Raw genomic sequence first — 21,437 nt, forward strand, 5'->3', positions numbered from 1 at the left:
TTATGTAAATTTTTTTCATTCATGCTTCAGACACCGGCAACGCTGACAGCGTTCCCATAGCGCCCTCTAGAGGACGCAGCGTCTCGTTCCCTATTCTCAGGGAACCATGGTTACATGCATAACCTGAGACATTTTTCACTAACCACGCATAACATTTTTTTTCTCAAAAACACAATCATGTACATACATCCTGCTCACATATTATTATAGCCCAGTTTGTGCTGATTACAGTGAGATTAGACTTTAGACATTTAGATATTTATAAGAAACTGAAAAAACCACAAATGTCAGGGCATGACAAAACTTCTCCAGGCCCCAAAAATACCCTTAGACTCCAGAGGGTTAATAAAGGGCATGACAAAACTTCTCCAGGCAGAAAAAGGCTGCAGACAGCACTCCTTGTTTGTTATCTTTATTTTATAAGTGCACAAAGTTTTGTTGTTATTATGTCTGTATACAAAAAAAGTAGACCCTTTACAGATTCGATTGATGTATTGCTCTTATCTGTACGATCAAAACTGAAAGTGTAATTTAAGTTCTTTTCGGGGTTATCAGGAGAAAATACCTCAAAACGCGTATACATGTTAATCGACTTCAGAGGGTTAACTACTTTGTAATAATTTTACAAAAAGTATCAAATGGGTGTGAGTTCGATCCCCACAATGACTATAAACTGGTAGTGTGTTTGGCAGACCCCAGATATACACAATACCCAAGTAACCACTGTGTCAGGTTTATAAATTTTGTAGTGAAATATTTGTAATCTGAAGTAAGGCTAACAGGCTTTTTAGCAGTGTTAATTTTAAGATTGTGAAATGAAAAATATTAGATTAACGAACATTTTTCTGTGACTAGATGAGGCGTTGGCGAGCTAAAAATAATATCTGATGAGAAATTGGCTAAGTTTATGCGGGTCTAAGTTAACTAGGCAGACTGGACTATAATGTTATTTTGAGAGGACTCACCGTCATTCAAAAACGCATCCTATAGGCTATTGTCCTTCAAAATGTAGCGTCCCTGTTATTGGATTCTGCGATCAGATAAGTTAGGCTTGTATTATCTAGTCAGTGTAGCGGCACTGGCAGAGTGGGATGGACCAGAAGCTATCAAAAACGCCAACTAGTGATCTGGAAGCAATGGCCTCTCAACTGCACCCGAAGGGGGTAGCGATAAAGTAATGAACATCCGATTTTTTGAGTCCACAATTGGTTGTCGATTAACTTAAAGTTAGTATGAAGGCGGGATAGGTGGGAATCGTGCTACAGTAAGTGTACTCTCACACATGCACGCTCCACTTCCTCAGTTCTCATATACAGACTATTAAGCATTTTTGTCTCAAGATAAAGACTAAGACTAAATCAAAAATGCCTGCCAAAATTAACACTGCTTTTTAGTTTTTGTCACATAATTTTTTTTAGGTCTGTAGGATCATAGGAAAGGGCGGTCCCCAGTATGTAGTAATTCTGACAGGTGACCCCCACAATGCATAAAAACAAGTGTGTGTGTGTGTGTGTGTGTTTATACATACATTTCTGTAGTCCTGCTGTAATCCTGGATTCTCCTTCATGATCCACACTAGAAAAAAAACAGTCACATTCAGTCAGTAAACAAATTGCTGTTCCTATGCAGTTACTATACAAGGTACTCAGGGTGGTTGCTAGGGAGTTGCTATGTGGTTGCTAAAGTACGTGATGTGGTTGCTTTGCGGTTGATAACGTGTTCTGGGTGGTTTCTAGGGTGTTGCTATGCAGTTGCTAGGGTACTCAGGGTGATTGCTTGGGAGTTGCTATGTAGTTGCCAGGACACTTGGGTGGTTGCTGTGCAGTTGATAACATGTTCTGGTTGGTTGCTATATGGTTGCCAAGGTACAAAACATGGTTGTTGCTAGGGTGTTGCTGTGGAGGATTTGCTGTTAATGTTAATGGTGGTGGTTGTGGTTGTATCACCAGTAAAGTCATGATAAGATACGTATCCCAATACAGGACTGCACTGAATTTCACCTCAGAATAATTCAGTAAAACAGCTGTTTATTAACACTGCATACTGTAGGACCAGTGCTGACTGTAGGTAGAGCAGGCAGTCAACCTCTGCATTATGAAGAGCCTACAGAACTGTATAATATCAGTAATGGTATAGGTTTCACGTTTCAACATTGAGCACTCTTGACCAGGTTCAATATTCTGATTGTTTGCATCTTGTTTTTAAGCCCGTAAATAATAATGTACTCGTTCTAGTATATTTAAATTGTAATGTCCCCATTGTAATGTATTAATAAAATCATCCTTACATTGCTAGTAGGTGATCATTGCTCTTTCAATTCTAAATATTGTTGCATCCTCTAAAAACTCCTAGACTCATATAAGATTTGCAGAGACACTGAAAGTTTAAAGAGCGGAAACCTAAACCTCTTCCTGCTTGACTATGCACTTGAATTTGTTCAGTGAGCAGTTTGGATCCTCCAGTAGTTCGTAAGATCAAACTTGTCCTGAATCTCAGGGGGTGGATTCTGGCTCAGATCCAGCTCTCTCAAGCATGGGGGGTGTGGAGTCAGGAGCTGAGACACGCCAACAGCAGCCTTCCTCTGTCCTGCCTGCAATGAGACCCAGCCTACAAAACATACAGCAACAGTCCACATCACATTGGTTTTAATTTGTTTGTTTTTGCTTATTTCATCCACATATGTGCTATCCAGCTTTTTATTGTATTCAAACTGATTCTTCAACCAGAAAGTAGCTGGCTGCATAGCTGGTTTCTCATTTCTGATTGCATCAGACAGTTCAAATGTTGAAATATTCCACAGAGACCAGGGGAACAGACTTGTATAGATCCTCTACAGTTAATTAAACTGTATTGCTGAAAATCTGACGTTTTCTATTTCAAAGATGGCCCCTAGGACATCATGGCACAGGGAGGTGGGAGCGCCGAGCCAGCTACTATTCACTGCAGGCTGTATTCATACTAATGTGCTCATGTGGGGACATCTGGACTCGTAAACCTCAGTCATTAGCTTTGAGGCATTTGACTGGGTCAGGCTGGACCTCAAGCATCCCTTCTGCCTGGAAGCTGGCCATAACCTTTTAATATTTCTAATATTAATTTTTGCATTTCTGGATAATGGTTTGGTCTGTGTTGCTGTGCTTGAATTCCATTTGTGAGAGAGTGGCGCCATTCTCAGAAGACTAGGGTGAGTATTTTACTTGGTTTGTTTTTTAGACCATCTAGTATTAACTCAAAGTGGATTTTATCCTGGTGCATTTTAAAACTTCAAACCTAAAATACACCCTAAGGTATTCTCTAAAGAGACAAAGCGAACCTTAGGGTCCAGTACCTGTTTTCCCTTTCAATTAATTTGTCTGGGCACTCCATTATTGCGTTTAAATTAATAAATATTAATAAATTTAAATCATGAAACACAATTTAACAGCAATTTATTAAAAGTTTAACAAAAATTTAATTTTTAAGGCCCTATGAAATGTTTCATTTTTTCTCAGATTCAGTTTTAATTTTACCAAATTCTGTGTTTTCCATTAATTTTCTGGATTCCATTTTAACCCTCGTTTATACGCGTTAATATGCGTTTTGTGGCATCTTCTCCTGATAACACAGAAAAGAACTTAAATTACACTTTCAGTTTTGATCATACAGATAAGAGCAATACATCAATCAAATCTGTAAAGGGTCTACTTTTATTTGTATACACACATAATAACAACAAAACTTTGTGCATTTACAAAATAAAGAAAACAAACAGGGTGCACTGTCTGCAGCCTTGGTCTGCGGTGATCTTTATTTAGAAACGCGTCATTAAAATGAACTGTAACTCAGCATATACTCAACAAAGAGACATGAGAGATATATCTATAGAAAGCTTTTTTTTATTTTTTATTTATTTAGCTTTACATAAACAGGAAAACATGAATAATCACAATATGTTCAATTATAAGTGTCAGAAACAAAACCTCACCCCTGCCCTCATACGTAGATGTTATAAATACAAGTCATACAGATTGTACTCCAAAAAAAAAAAAAACTACATGACTTTGTAAATACATGAATATATAAACATAAGAGAAAAAATAAAAAACAAAAATGAATATATAAAATTACTTTGATAATGTATAAAACTAATATATACCATATATATCATACCTGTATATATTCTTATATTTAAAGAAACTGTATATACCTTCATAATTATACATATATGTGCATTACATACATTTACACACCCCATATACCCATGCAAACACATTTATACTTATACACCTTTGTGTCAATGCGTACTTGCATACTCATACCATATGCATTCCTATTTGTAACAACACACATACATCTATGCTCATTCAAGTCAATTTTATATGCTTCTGAGAGGAATTCAAATATATGCTGCCAGAAAGGCCAAATTTTATGACATGACCAGAAAGCATGAGACAACGTACCTTCTGCGATTTTCATTGTTACATGTAGAGGATATATTTGGGTAAATCCTATGTAGTTTGGTCCTTGAATAATGAAGTCTGTGGATAATTTTAAATTGGATCACACCATGTCTAGCATTAATAGAACAATCTAAAGAGATCACACATGCTTTTGTCACCTGTTTTGTATATATTATATTATAAAGGCGTCTCAGATTTGACTGTAAGTGCCGATTTGGCATAAATCCAGTCTGATCCTGATTTATGATTGAGCATATATATTGTTTCAATCTATTAGCCAATATCTTACTTATAATTTTTGCCTCTATTGGAATAAGAGAGACTGGGCGATATGAGGACATCTTCAATTTATCTCGTCCAGGTTTCGGTATTAAAACTATATTAGCCTTGTACAGAGTGGGGGGAGACTCAACTGGGAGAATGAGTGATTGATCATACGGCGAAACACAGGGGCAAGTATCTTCCAAAACTTTTTATAATATTCTGCACTAAACCCGTCTGGGCCTGCACATTTATTATTAGGAAAATTATTAACCACTTCGCTGATTTCGTTTAAAGTAAAATCCTCCTCTAACATTTCAACAGCTTCTTTACTCAATCGGGGAAGATTAATTTTAGATAAGAATTGATTAATTTCATTAATATCTATATTTCCTTTGGATGTGTATACCTTTTTATAAAAGTCTGCAAAGCATTCATTTATCCGCTTGGGATCGGTTAATATTTCTCCGTCTGAATTTTATGAATGGTTCTTGATGCTTGGGCATGTTTAAGCTGTCAAGCTAATTGTTTATGAGGTTTTTCACCTAGTTCGAAATGATGTTGTTTAATCTGATTAAGCTGCTTAGTGATTTTTTAGCAAGTATAGAGTTATATTCACTTCTTAATGCTACAATTCTTTTTAAAGTATTTGAACAATAATTAAGTTTATAACATTCCTCTAATTCAGTAACTAATGTGTCGATCTCATTTAATCTCTTTTTATCTTCTTTGTTTTTCCTTATTTGAAATGACAACAACTGCTAACAACTGCTTTCATTGAGTCCCATAGTACTGAGTCTGTCACATTGCCAATATCATTTTTAGACAGAAAGTACCCAATTTTTTCTATTATGTAATCACAGAATTTATTATCATTCAGTAAGGAATTGTCAAATCTCCAATTATAGGTCCCTTTTTCTGACTTCAAATTTAGATCCAATGTTAAAGGGGCATGGTCTGATATTAATCTGTTATGGTATTGAGTGGATCTGACCATTTTTAACAGATTGGAATCTATAATAAAGAAATCAATACTGGAATAGGATTTATGCACTGATGAATAAAAAGAATATTCTCGAGCTGATGGGTTTAAACATCGCCATATGTCTACCATGTTAAGATTTTTCAAATAGCTATGTAAAGTTGCTGCAGATTTACTTTTTGTGCTGCGACTAGACTGTGCGTCTTTAACTGGGTCCATAATACAATTAAAATCTCCCCCTATGATCACATTAGACAAAGTATCGTCAGGTATTTTGTCTAAAACCCTTTCAAAAAAGGACGGGTCATCATAATTAGGACCATACAAGTTAATCAATGTAATAGGAACTAAATTTATCTCTCCACAAACAACTAGATATCTACCATTATTATCGACAATTGTCTGTTTATGTATGAATGGTACCCGTTTCCTCACAATAATCGCGACTCCCCTTGATTTAGTTGAAAAATTCGACTGGTATATTTGAGCTGCCCACCCTGGATTAAGAAGCGCCTTTGCTGTTTGTTTTATGTGAGTTTCTTGTAGAAATATGATTTCAGCTTTCAATTTATTAAGATGCATAAACACTTTACGTCTTTTCACTGGATGATTCATGCCTCTTACATTCCAACTCAGAAGCCTTATGCCTTCTCCGTGTGCTTGACCTTTTCTATTCATATCTTAGTACTTGTAAAAAAAAAGAAAAGAGTATTTTCTGACTTCCGACGAATTTAAATTCACCAATCCAGTCAACTGAACTTGAACTACATCCACCCTTACCCCGACCCTCTACCCAAGAACAACAAACAGAACCAACCAATATATAAAGAAAAAAAAGAAAAAAAAATCCATCCATTGTAATAGAAGAAAGAAATAAGCCTCTTAATTGTCCATTGTTATTTTGACCCCTAAATAATTTCTTTCAGTTAGTTTAAGTCTGCCGTAAAATGTCAAGTTCACTCCACTTATATGTCCACACGAAGCCAGAGCTTTCCCTATCCGATCTTTTTTTTCCCCTCGTCTCAAGAAATATCTGCGTCCACACGAAACCACAAAACCAACACAAAACTATGTAGTAAACATGCCAGACCAGCATGTGGCGCTATAATTCTGCCACAGAGATACACTAAAAATGGAGAAGAAGACATGGACTATGCGCATAAACCTTGCGCGTGGTATACAAATGAACATGGAACATTACATTTATTAATCTGTGTGAATGTTAGATAATAAAAAGACAATCATTCAGTGTTTGTTCATGTTTTTGTTGCTGTTTCGTGACGTAGCAGTGTTTGACTAGGGGTGAAACTTGGGCTCATGACATCATCGTTTCAGAAAATACACGGATTCGCTGTCTACACGAAAACGCAAAGACAGCATTTTCAGATTTATCCACTCTGGGACCCGGTTTCAAAAAATAGCGGTTTCACCTTCCGAAAATGCTGGATCCGTGTGGACAAAACGCCCATCCGATAAAAAAATTTGTGCGTATTCACAGAAACGTGTCTCCGTGTGGACGGGGCCTTAGTCCACAGGCCAGCTGTCAACGACTCTCCTCAAGTAGGCTTCAGCATTCTCTGGTGTGTCAAAAGTTTTGGTCTCGCCTTCCTTTGCGGTGACGATAAATGTAAATGGGAACCGAAAGCCGTACTTGATGCCAAGATTCTTGCATTTCTTCTTTATTTCGCTAAAGCGATATCTCTGCTTCAACACATCCGCCGTCAGATCTGGGAAAATGTGCACCCTTTTTCCTATATACTCCAGAGGTTTCTCTCTGGCCAGCTTCATTTTTAACTCCTTCGTTTGGTAATGATGTATCCTGATGACAAACGCTCTTGGACGATCGTCTCTCGGTCTATGCAGCGCCCTGTGGGCCCGGTCGATCACGATAGGTTTGGTGAAGTTTTCCGCTCCCAGCAGTTTTGGAAGTAACTCCGCAATAAATTCGGTGGGTCTGCCGTTTTCTTCCTTCTCTGCAACACCTACCAGCCGGATATTATTACGTCTGGAGCGAGACTCAAGATCGTTACATTTATCTCTGAGTTTCTTACACTCTTCCATTAGCTCCACACACTGCTTTTTCACGTTAGTCAGACAAGTTTCCTGATTTGTAGTAGCCTCTTCAATTGTCGTGACTCTTTCTGCGATGTCTGTCAGTGTAACTCGTAGCTCAGTAACCGTTTGTGTGAACGTGTCGAATTTTTGGTTAAAGGAAGCATTTAAAGCTGTTATCGCATCCATGATGTCTTGGTTACTAGGAGGGGCTGCATTCCCAGCAACACCAATTAGCCTCGGCTCCCCCGTATCATTTCCCGCGGTCTTGATCTGGTCGTTGGTCTCTTCATTTTGTTTGTCGTTTTTTTTTCAGATGTTTTGGCATTGCTGTGGGTTTTAGTTGACTCCTGACTCAATATTGAACACATTTAAGGGTTAACTGTCTAATTACAGATTCATTTATTGTTAAATTATTGGAGGATTTGCAGAGCTTAGACAAAAGCAGCTCTCTCCATGCAAACCGGAATCGGAAGTCATCTATAGAAAGCTTGACGTCTACTTTCAAATTAAGCAAGTCTTACCGAAAAACAAATATTCTGTGATAAAGTAATCCATATGAAAACAATGCGATGTCCTGTCTTTCATGTCTCCCTTCATTATATCTAATGAGACCACGCCCACGCGATGAGCGTGCTATTGATATTACAATAGACAATATGAAGCTAGCGGCATGTAAATGCCCACACAGCTAACAAAGCATTTATTTTACTGTTCACTTCACGCTGAGAGGAATAAGACATAATTCACCCCAAGAAAAGGCGCCGAGGATTACCTCAAGATTTGAGTTTTGGATTACCTCAGAAAAAAGAATGAAGGAGCTTGATCCAGCAGAGATCATAAACATGAGTAAGTCTTTTTTTTAATCTACTTGTATAGGTTTTCACATAACGTGTATACATTTTACTAGTTAGACTTTTTCCAAACTATAATTCCTGATTAAATGAATAATCAAGTGAAACATTATGAAGTTTCATTCACATCATCTAAATGTTTCACGATGCCAGGATGTTTTTTGTTTGTTTGTTTTTTAATGCTAAAAATTCAGCTTTGAAAGTCAGCTTTGATTGTTCCTAATAAACTGTTTAACTGCACTCGCAAGTGAATCTCAAGGTATTTTGTGGGATAATTAAATATATTCTAAATAAACTACAAACATAAAAATAGATACATTTATTTTGTCCTCACATTCTTTATTGTAACTCTTCCCTCTCAGTCACACACCTGACTGAAATGCTCATTATGCAGTTCATTATGCAGACCTTTGTCTCCTCAGGTGTGAATCACACTAATATGCATGGTCAATCACGCATACTTGCATATGCCCTTTACAAACAAAAAGTGTCTTAGAACATTTAAATCAATCTATTGTTTTCTGTGAGCGAGTAAACAATGATTTTCACATCATTTTGAAGCAAAAATTTGTGGCTACAAGGTCCAGGTTTGACAGTCTTGTGAACAAATGTTCTGTATGTGTTTTATGACCTTAGTTCAGTGACTTCAAAATTTTAGTTTTTCTCTAAACACGCATAAATGTTACGCATACACAAACACAATCATGTACATACATGCTATTTGCATATTATTGTAGCCCAGTTTGTACTGAATACAGTGTTTTCAGACTTTAGCCTTAAATTTTGTCTCTTCAAATTGTTTTTTCATTTTTACTCTCAGATGTTTATGTATATGTTTGTGTGATGTAAGCCCCTTAGACCTCAGAGGGTTAATGGTTTTATTAAATTTTAATAATCAAAATCATCACTAATTAACTGATTTTATTAAAAAATATATTATTATTTAATTAATTAATTTTCAGAAATACTGTGTTGTGTATCTACATTTTCCTGGTAAAAAAAAAAATGTATAAAAAATTTTGAATATGATACAACGATAGTTTTGTTTTTGTTTTTCAGAAATACTGTGTTGTGTATCTACATTTTTCTAGTAGATATATTGTTTTTGTGTTTGTTTTGTCATATATTGAGGCAGCAGAGGCTGAAAACACATCAAACATCATGCGCGCTTCATTAAACATTCACACAGAGACAGAACATGCAGGATTCATATTTAAATGGTCTTTGAGGGTTAAACCACAAAAATACTGAGACAGCCGCCCGTGGCTAAAAATAACTGTTGTACTTAAATGTTTAATTAGTTTTGAACCGATAATTCTATCTGAATGCTTTAAAAAGTGCCGTAAAGTGGAGATTCTCCCCGTTTTGTTAGTGTTTGATGTAAAGTGTTTCTATATTCAGAGGCTCCGTAGTGTATGTGATTACGTCATCACATTTTGACAACATTGATTGGTCAGAAGAAACCAATGCATTTCGTTCCTCTGAGCCAAACAGGAAGGATTGTTGACATTTAGTCCCATACCCGTGCCCAGATTGGTTCAAACTGTCCCATATTCAACCACTAAACATAGGTTTTGGTCATTTGAACCAGTTGTTAACGTATTTCTTTCGAAATTTGAAAGAACTCAAAATGAATGTAAAGTCTGTCGTGCGTGCATGAAAACAAACACAAAATAACCCATATGCATGAGAGAACTCTCTGAAAAAGCACAGAAAAACACACGACAGAGTACTTTGACATAAAACAAACCAAAAACAAGGATGAAACAGCGGTACATATCTGATAAAGCACTGGAATTTATTAATTCTGTAATTTCATTCATTCTTAGAGAAAACAAAAGGACAGTTGGGACTTTAAATTAGTTAAGACTTAAATTTCAAGTTCTCCTGTTTATAATGATATATGACACTTGATGCTGACTGCTAGAACAGGTCTGAAAAACAAAGAAAAGTGCAGGTGTGTCAGGTGCCCCAAAAATGTTCTAGGTCTTTAAGTGTTAATATTCACAGACACTAGTCCATATTTTTGTTGTTTAATATTCACAGACACTAGTCCATATCATAATTCTGTTACATTCCGCATTATACAGTAAATTCCATTTTTATGACTGGATTCCACGATTCCATCCACCTTTTTCAGCATTGCGGAAATCATAGGACCCTACTTACTGTTTGTTTGTGGGTCAGGGTGTGATTTGTTAAAGCTTTGTATGGACCAACATAACAGTAAAGTTTGAGGTTGAACTAAGCAATTTATTATTTTTTGAACATAACAGTAATACTTGAGGTTGAACTAAGCTTCCTAAGTTGTTTTTTTTAATTGTTTAATTTGTGATTTTTTATTCTTTTTTATTTTTTGTTTATTAATTTTATTCTTAAAACAAACAAAAAAAATCTGATGTTATTTATGTAATCTATGGTTAGCTGTGCAATGAATAATTTTAATGCATGACATGTAGGCAACAAACCACCTGACGCGCAGCTGAGATCTACCATTCTGCATTTCTAGCATTTGCAGATCGTGCAGATCTAGCTTTTGTTTGAATGCATGAATTATAGCAATGATTTGAAATTATTAACGAGAGAGAGAGAGAGAGAGAGAGATTTTGTGTGTGTGAATTGCACTCTGCAAACAGTGAAGCTAGTTTCTTCAAAAACAGTGATTTTATCCTCTAGATGCTGACTCAATTTAATCATAGAGCAATCCACATCTACAGACATCTGTATAAATATGAAAAAAAAAGCCTGCAAATGTTGTTTTTGTCTCTAATTCTGGAATTCCATTGAGAGCAGAAGCAACATGTTTTGACAAATGTTTTGTGTTTAGTTGTGGAATTCCATTGACAACAGATTAAACTGGAAAACCATTTACCTCAGAATCTGCAGCTGACAGTTTGGACTCTTCAGTCCATCAGAAATAAGCTTCACTCCTGAATCCTGCAGGTCATTGTTACTCAGGTCGAGCTCTTTCAGAACAGATTTTGATGATTGTAATACTGATGACAAACTCTCACAAGACTGAGCAGTGAGATTACAAATGGAAAATCTGAACAAGAAGAACAGTGTAAAGAATACATTTTAACAGTGTGTTTTTTTTTTAATAATTAACTTGCAAAAAAAAATTAATCAAATATTTGAAACTTAAACCTCAATATTTCCAGCTTAGAGTTTGGACTCTTCAGTCCATCAGAAAGCAGCTTCACTCCTGAATCCTGCAGGTAATTGTTACTCAGGTCCAGAACATTAAGATGGGAAGTTGAGGATTGTAGAGCTGAAGACAAACTTTCACAGGACCGAGCAGTGAGATTACATCCACATAGCCTTTGTAAAGAACAAAACAAACAGCTATATTAATGTGAATTTATGAGTTTATATAGTTTATAATCTGCAGTACATGTTTGTGTTAAATACAGTGTAATCAGACTTTATTGGTAACACTTTATAATAATTACACAATAACAAAGTACTTATAACTAATTTTAAAACTATTGTAGTTCATTAGTAGTTTATAAACATTAGTTAATACATTAATAGACTATATACAAATACTCAGTTCATCATTCATTGTCATTATAATTAACAAAGTGTTGCTGTTTAATTAGCTCATATGAGTATTTGTATATATTTCATATCGTCAGCATTATGTAATTTCATTTTTTTAAATGGTTATGTTTAGATTTGGGGATGGACTTCATGTATTTGTAAACATTTCAAGCAACTTTGATAATATTTTAAGTAAATTTTATTATAATTATTTGTAAATAATTTTAAAGTTGTTAATTTTAATTTAATTAATGTTTTTTTAATTTTAATTAATAATTTATAAATTGAAGTTCAAGTTATAAACAAGAGTTTTTCAATTATTACTGTAATTAACATTTATTGTAATTGAACTAAGTGTTAATTAAAGACTTACATAGCATTTTTCATGCTTTATTAACAACTTGTTAACTATACCTGAGTCATATTTTACACCAGTATTAAACGACTTGTTAATGGTTCATAAAAAAGAAGTTATTAATTAACAGTAAATAAATTCTGTGAATTGATGCAGATTTAATGCTTAATTAGTGTCTTTGTAAACATTTTAGGGACACTTATTAATGGAATTAATGTATAATAAAAGTAGTATTAAAGCAATTAATTAATGACAATTAAGCATTTTGCAAGACTTAATCTAAAGTGAGAACTATTTAACCCTAATAAAACATTTATTAATAACCCATTACTTTAAAATTTGACCATTGCTTAACCTTCTTTTGTAAAGATCAAAGCAGACACAACACAGGTCATACCGAAAACATAACACATTTATTTTTATTAACATGGCTTGACATGAGATAGAATAGATGGCATGACAAAAAGAAACATCACACGACTATTGGAGTACCACACACACTTACTTATACAGTTTTGAAATGTCATGAATTATACTACCAAAGGCCCCACCACGGTATTTCCTAGCAAGCCTTTCATACCACTCAATTACAGTAAGGAGATCAGATAGCAAGTTTTCAGTCCGGTTCTGGGTGCTGGGTGTGTACACCTGAATTTGGGTCTATATACCACCTGCTGTGGTTAACAGTATGATGATCAGACCTTAGAACCAATAGTATGTTTCACGAATCGCTGGAGCGAGGAACGAGGAGACGTGGAGATTTCACAAAACGAGAGTCTTTAATAATCCAACAGAGAGACACAGAGCACAAGAATGACGTTCAAGACCCGATGCTTTGTTCTTAAGACTTAAGGACAGGGGAACTAATTGGACACACCTAGGAACAAATTAACTAAATGGGGAACACCTGGAACAGATATAACTAAATGGGGACAGGAACAGGAAAAACCAAATAAGGGAACACAGAAACGGGGCTAAACAGGTCCATAATCCTGACATTTTGCCCCCCTCCCAGAAGACGCGTCCTTGGACCGTAGAACAACAGAGGGGGGGGATGGGTATGAACTAAGAAGGAGGCTCGGGAGAAGGACAGGGACCCGGGAGGGGGCTGGCAGACAGAGACCAGGGAGGTGACGAAGGAGGGAGGAGCCAGGGAGGAGACAGGAGGGGCCCGGAGAAGGATGAGCACAGCAGGACCCAGGCCACAGCCATAACTCCAGGGGGCCGACCAATGGTGGCGGAGCAGGTGGTGGAGGAACCCGAGGTGGAGACAGAGATCCCATGAGCCAGGGCAACGGTGAGGATCCGGAGGTCCTAGGCGAAGAAGATGGCACCAGCGACCTACGCGAAGGCATGGATCTGGGAGGCCGCGGTGGAGCCAGAGTGAGCCGAGGAGATGAAGGAGCCAGACGGAGCCTGGCAGAGCCGGAGGGAAGAAGGGACGAGACGAAGCCGGAGGAGTGGAGTCCCAAGGTGCAGGATGGTTGATGCCAGATCAAGGCAGAGCCTGCGTGACGAGGGAGCCTGGCGGAGCTAGTGGAGCTAGTGGACTGCCAGGCCACGGCGGAGAGGAGGGAGCTAGGAGCCATGGTGGAGTCCGGGGCTCAGAGGCTGAAGGCGGAGTCAAGGGAAACTTCAGCAACGGAGACGCTGGAGGATGGCAGTCCCGCGGAGCTTGCACTGCATAGATGGTGGGCTGAGGGCGAGCAGAGGGGCAGCTAGACGACAGCGGACGAGGAGGCAGGAGTGGGTGGGAGGGCGGTAATTTGTGAGCCTCCAGGCTTTCAGGCCAGAACTTAGGAATGGGAGCCCTCTCTGGGCCAAGCTTGGGGACAGGAGCCCTCACTGGGCTAAACTCGGTGACTGGAGACCTCTCTTTATTGGACTTGGTAACGAGAACCCACTCAGGACTAGACAGCTCATCCTCAGCTCTCTCTGTCTGTGGCATTCTCCCTCGTGGCGGGCTCCATTGCTGGCTCTCGCACCTTGACTGATGTCATCAGCAGCTCTGGCTCCGTAGCGATCCTCAGCTCTGTTTGTTCGGTGCGGCGATGGCTCGTCGGTCCTGGTGGGCTATGGCTCTCCGTCAGCGGTGGGCTCGGGCATGTGCTCTGCGCATCGGGAGATGGTGGGCAGGGAACTGGGTCGGGAGTGGAACTGGGTCGGGAGTGGAACTGGCGAGATTCTCCTGGGAACAGGTGGGGAACGGAGATCCATTTCTCACCAGTTTCCACTCCACAAAGGCGGTGAAATTAGCTTGATGACCATCTTTGGACGACAGCACTCTGCACAAGATGTTCAAACTGGCATCATAGAATGCACAGAGCACGTCGTCTGGGTAGCTGGTTAGAGCAGCGATAACAAGGAACAAGTCTGGTATGGCCATCGAGCTATCTCTCCCCCTGCTCCAGCAGTAGGAGGAGGTATTCCAGACAGGAGAGGTGATCCATAGGAACAACGGAAACAAAAACGGAGGGAACACATGGAGATTTCGGTCACGAATCTGCAATGTTGTCAAATTAATTATGTCCATCTGGTACAGTCGTAGGCCCTGAGAAAACCTTTAGAGTTAGAAGAAAAAAAATAAAAATGTTTTATTCCTTTGTAATAGTCATTGTTGAACCACATCATATTTTTCAGTATAAACTACTACTACAAAAACATTGTTTAATACATGCATACAGTATAATACATAAGTTATGCTTTTTTTTAATTAAGACTTTGTGATCCACACAGTGAGTAGGATACAGTAATATATATGCCTAAAGTATTTATTTTGCTTTACTGTATTTACAGTATTTGCCATTAATAAGGACACAAAAGGTGTAACAATTTGGCAAAAATAGTGAATATATTAAAAAAAATTAATCTAGCAAAATCTGTTTTACATGTATACATCATTCCATTTGGTTTACTATTATCCTGGCATTATTTTATAAGTGTTTCACACTGGGTTTTAAAATATCTGCTGACAGTCAGTTGTTAAATTTGGTTCTAGCTTCTGACCATTCACTTCTCCCTCTTTATTTATTTAAGCAAAGCCTTTGAATGATGTGATGCTTTTTGTTTGTTTTGTTTTTGTAATAAATTAAAAAGTAAAAATTATGTTTATTTTCTGCCTTCTGTTATATGCTGTTTTCCTGCTATCATATACTCCCTCATTCCAGTAAGATGTGACAGCATAACCAAAACACTATTAAAATCAGCAAAGCCGATTGGAGAGTATGCCATAGTTTAAGATTTTTAAATTCACATGGTTATGAACTGAAAATGTATCTACTAATTCTGTAGCACGTAACATACCGTTCGGCCATTGTCTGAGTGGGATTATTACCTGTAAATGAAGCACATCACACAGTGATGCTTTTGAATGGCTAAATATTGACATGTGTCTGGTTAATTGCATGCATTTGAGAATCTTCTTACCAAACACATATCGTGGAACCTGGCTATCGGGAAACCTGACACATGACCCGCTTGAATCAACTTTTCATCTTTCTTCTTAAAAGTGTTCTCCTTTAAAGCCACCTAATAAACTTTAATATGTCTCCATTAATAAGCTTCATGCGTACGTCACCAAAGCAATCTATGTTGCTACAGCAGTGTAGCATGGCGCCAAAAACACGCAGACATCTTTTAACTCTTTATTTCTTTTTATGTGTTCATTCAAAACTCAATTTATACACTTACTGGATATGTGACACTGGACTGAATTGTGATTTGATCATTTTGATGTTCCTCATGTTATATACAATATTCTGAACCTGATGTATAATTTTCAGTGTCTCGTTTAACAGCTATCAAAATGAAAGATGACATTAGTCTATCACAATTCTCTGATAATAGTTCTCTTTATCTGAAACTTCTAGATCTGATTCTACCTCAGGCACAGATACAGAAAAGAAAAGGAAAAAGAAAACGATGAAGGTCAAGGGCAAAAAAAACAAACAAAACAAAATGTCTGGCATAAAAGACAGGAAATCAAAGAATGCTCCATGGCAAAGAGGTACAATCACAATTTTGTTTCAAAAACACTATGTATGAGTTATATTTACTTTTTGTTGTTGCTGTGTCCATGATAGGTTTTGTTAATGAGGAACAAATTATTGAGAAAATAAAATTATTATTAATATTAAAATTATTAGTTTTGTTAATGAGGAACCAATTCTTGAGAAAATCATTTAAAAAAATTACATAAATTTATTACAGATTTTAGACTATTCTCACTTTGCAATTGTGATTAATCTGCATGTAATAGACCCAATGACAATATGATCCCTCTTCTCCCATAAGTGAAATCTCTAGTGGTTAACTAACAATTATCAGTGGCCCATTTTGAAAACATTTTACCATAATTTACAGCCATTGTTAAATAAAATACTAAATATATTCACCCAGAAGTTGTATTTCTTTTTGGTCTTACTGTTATGACATTCTGATTTCATGCTTTCCAAAAGGAGAAGAAATGAGAGCTTATATGCTTATTTTATCATCAGGGTTTCTGCAGGTATCATCAAATCTAATTCGCTAAGGCTGCAGTAATAGTAATATTGAGAATTAATTAAATTTAAAATAAATGTTTTCTATGTTAATATGTGTTAAGCTGTAATTTATTCCTGTGATGAAAAGCTGAATTTTCAGCATCATTACTCCAGTCTTCAGTGTCACATGATCCTTAAGAAATCGTTCTTATATGCTGATTTGCTGTTCTGTCATGATAGAAATAAATTTGATGACTTTTAATGCTATTTAACGCCTTAATTTTCGCAAAATCCATTTAATGATTTTTAATGCTTTTTAATGCCCTGGGGAAACCCATATGTGCATGTACTGTGTTGTACAGCATTCTCAATGTGTACAATACCTTTTTTTCCCCCTCATTTTGCAACTCTTACACCAGAACAAGTGCTGGCATGATACAAACAGGTTGTTAAGCAGTTTAAAAAAGGATGGACAATATCTGCTACTTTAAAGCATGTGGTTGTGGATCGCAACACTGTTAATCTCAATGCTCAAATAGCAGAGTTATTTAGTTCTTAAAATGTTTACAAAGAAACTAATTAAGTATTAAATGTGCATCAATTCACTTTATACATAAGCATTTATTTACTGTTAATTAATAACTTACTTTTTAATTTATTTTTATTTATTTTTTTTGTACTGTTGTAAAATAATTTGATTATGGTTTGTTATGCATTTATTGTTATTATTTATTAATTTATTGATGAAAAAACATTATGTAAGTCTTTGTATAGTTAACATTTAAACAAAAAAAATTGTTAATTACAGTAATAATATATTAGAAAAACTATTTGTTTATAACTTGTCAATATGTTAACAACTTAGAAACTACAATTAATAAACTATTAATTAACTATAAATTAACTATTTGTTTATAACTTAATGTTAACAACTTCGTAATTACAGTGAGAATTAAGAACTCACAGTTTGTATATGGTCTATTAATGTATTAACAACAGTCTATAAACTGTTATTACTGTATACTTTTCATAAAGCGTTAAAAAGTTATAAATAACTTAAGTTCAAACGTCAGGGCCTGTCACAAGGCCTGCAAAATGCCTCAGCATGAACTCATGAGGGTTAAGTTCATAACTTATCTGAGCATTTCTGATGAACACTGCAGCAAATCTTTCATGAATCAAACTGATCCAGTTCAACTCACTATTGAGTCAGTCACAGGGGTTGTCAAGTTATCAACACACTGAATCTGTCCGACTGAAATGAGGCAAGAACCGAGAGTAATATGATCCTCTGTGCTGGGGATTTCACTGATGAAGTGAAAATAAAGCTATTGTATTAATCAGATTCTTTAAAGTGAAAAAAAAGTGAAAGTGAAGTGACATACAGCCAAGTATGGTGACCCATACTCAGAATTCGTGCTCTGCATTTAACCCATCCAAAGTGCACACACACAGCAGTGAACACACACACACCATGAACACACACCTGGAGCAGTGGGCAGCCATGTAAGCTGTGGTGCCCAGGGAGCAGTTGGGGGTTCGGTGCCTTGCTCAAGGGCACCTCAGTCGTGGTATTGCTGGCCTGAGACTCGAACCCACAACCTTAGGGTTAGGAGTCAAACTCTCTAACCATTAGGCAACAACTTCCCCTCCTTTAAGAGAGGGAACATGTTTTTTTTTTTTTAATTAACATGAAACAGTTCATTGGAACAAACTGTTCAAAGTCACTTAAGGAAATGTAGGTATTATTTCAATATCATAATTGGAAAACAGCATTACAAAATTCTAGTTGTTCCAGGATGCTTTGAAGCCCTGATTGTTTCCTCATCATGTTTTTGAGTAGGTATTGCTCTACTTGTGTCCTGATACATCCATACTACAATATAGACAGGGGAAATATCTACTAGTTAGAGTTATTATAACATCTATTCATCCACATATTTGAATATAGTGATTCAGTGAATGTGTATTTGAATCGTAAGTGTTTTTAGTCGACAGTGTGAACTCTTCAGTCCACCAGAAAGTAGCTTCACTCCTGAATCCTGCAGGTGATTGCTACTCAGGTCCAGCTCTGTCAGATGAGAGTTTGATGATTGTAGCGCAGAAGACACAGTTTCACAGCATGTTTCATCAAGACCACAGCCGTCAAAACTGCCCAAACAGAATGTTTAGCCAGATTATTTTCTGAATTTCAGTGTTTCAGCAAAAATTTATTATACCTTTCATAATCCAGACAGGAAAATATTTCAAATAGTATTTTGACATTTAATTGTTTAGTGATGTATAACAAAACATTTAATTGAACAGCAGTCAGTGAAATTACTCACAGGGCTTTTCTGCAGCATCTCACAGCTGGAACGAGTCTTGTGTAGTTTGAAGGTGATGTGAACCTCTTTGGACTGAACTCATCCAGCACTTTCTCTGACATCAGCAGAACTGAGGTCATCAGTGTGCACATTGAAGATGAGAGGTCTCTTCCTGGATGTGCATCTGGACTGAGATAACTCTGGATTTCCTCATATAATGAATTATCTTTCAGCTCAAGTAAGCAGTAGAATAGGTTGACTGAAGTTTCATCTGAGATGTCCTCTTTTTGTAATTCTTTAATGTGTGCACTTATATTTTGGATGCTAACACTGGTGTCTTTGGTGTGTGTGATCAGGCCTTTGAGCAGGTTCTGACTGGATTCCAGTGAAATGCCCATCAGAAACCGCAGGAACAAGTCTAAATGTCCTCTCTCATTCTGCATTGCTTTATCAGTGGCCCTCTTTGTTAAGTCATGAAATGTGACATTTCTAAAGAAGAACTGAAGCTTTTGTCTGGCTGTATTTTGTGAATCTTCAAAGAAAAACCGAAGCTCTCGCTTGTTATTTTTCAGGTAACAGATGTACACATGCACTGCAGCAAGGAACTCTTGAACACTCAGATGCACAAAGCAGAAGACCTTTGTCTTATAAAGTCCATCTTCCTTCTTGAAGATCTCAGCGATCATTCCTGTGAACTCAGTGTCTTTACTCACATCTATACCACATTCTTTCAGATCTTCCTCATAGAACACAATGTTTTCCATCTTCAGCTGTTTAAAAGCTAGTTTGGCTAATTTCAGGATCATTTTTTTATTTGAACGCAACAGCTTTGTACGTTGTCTCTGTTCCTTTTTATCATACTTCTGATTCTTCATGTTCATCTGTATCAGCAGGAAGTGAATGTACATTTCAGTGAGTGTTGTGCTGATGTTCTCTGCATTGATGAGAATATTCTGAAGTACTGTGGCTGTGATCCAGCAGAACACAGGAATGTGGCACATGATATAGAGACTACGAGACGTCTTAATGTGTGAGATGATTCTGGAGGCCAGAGTCTCATCTGTGATTCTCTTTTTGAAGTACTGCTCCTTCTGTTGGTCGGTAAATCCTCGCACCTCTGTGAACAAACCCACATACCGAGGAGGAATCTGATTGGCTGCTGCTGGTCGTGATGTCACCCAGACAAGAGATGATGGAAGCAGCTTACCTTTGACCAGACTTGTAAACAGCACATCTACAGATGCTCTTTCCTCAACAGTGTTCATTGTTTCGCTTTTAAAGTTCAATGGCAGTCGACTCTCATCAAGTCCATCAAATATAAACGCTAGCTTACATTCCTTATATAAATTTGATTTCTCTAGGTCATTCAGTTCAGGATAAAATTTCAGCAGAAACTCATGAAGACTGACCCCTTTATCTTTAATCATGTTGATCTCTCTGAATGGAAGCAGGAACACACACTCTATATCCTGATTGGTGTTTCCTTCTGCCCAGTCCAGGATAAACTTGTGCACAGAGACAGTTTTTCCAATGCCAGCGACTCCCTTGGTCAGCACAATCTTTTTCTCATTGTTTTCCCCTCAGTTCAGTAAACATATCATTGCATTTGATTGGTGTCCTGTGTTTTCGCTGGTCTTAAAAGCATCATCAATCTTCAGAATCTCATGGATCACTGATTGAGCATCTTTCATCTCTCCCTCTGTGATTAACAATCTGTGTACACAGTCTTGAAGATCTGTGTAATTTCTTGGTTGACACCGAAAGATATAATTGCTCTTCTTATGTTTGTTGTTGTGAGTTGCAAGAATTTTGCAGGACTCCTTACATAACAACGAGTGTCCAAAAAAATAAAAAAAAACAATCTGACATTTTTTTTCATTCAGCTATGTTATCATAAATTAGGTAACTGATTACAGAAAAGATAAATTCAAATGCTGAAAATCACAGCATGTGCACGCTCACCTAACAACTTGGTTTTCATTTTGACAATTTCGAATATGTTTATGTTCTTTTACAGAGTCGCTTATGTATTGACTGCGAGTATTTATCTTCAGGCCATGCTAGGCCAAGATATTACTATAAAAAACGATGAAGGGTTTTACACACACTTTAGCCCATCAAATAAGAAGACGGTGACGGGCTTAATTTTGTGTCTTAAACCAAC

At 36.9% G+C, this 21,437-nt stretch overlaps 1 protein-coding gene across 1 annotated transcript in view; it reads right to left on the bottom strand.

The window, feature by feature from the left end:
• Window positions 1-20,964, bottom strand: part of LOC109108898 (NACHT, LRR and PYD domains-containing protein 3-like) — a 29,999-nt gene extending 9,035 nt beyond the window's left edge. The window contains 8 exon segments of the mRNA XM_042746799.1: window positions 1,529-1,550; window positions 2,447-2,590; window positions 11,517-11,634; window positions 11,736-11,918; window positions 18,954-19,118; window positions 19,295-20,844; window positions 20,846-20,907; window positions 20,910-20,964. Coding sequence (XP_042602733.1) covers window positions 1,529-1,550; window positions 2,447-2,590; window positions 11,517-11,634; window positions 11,736-11,918; window positions 18,954-19,118; window positions 19,295-20,844; window positions 20,846-20,907; window positions 20,910-20,964 — 2,299 coding nt within the window.
• Window positions 20,965-21,437: the final 473 nt, after the last annotated feature.

Source organism: Cyprinus carpio, chromosome A4 (assembly GCF_018340385.1).
Source record: "Cyprinus carpio isolate SPL01 chromosome A4, ASM1834038v1, whole genome shotgun sequence".
In the NCBI taxonomy this organism is placed as follows: domain Eukaryota; kingdom Metazoa; phylum Chordata; class Actinopteri; order Cypriniformes; family Cyprinidae; genus Cyprinus; species Cyprinus carpio.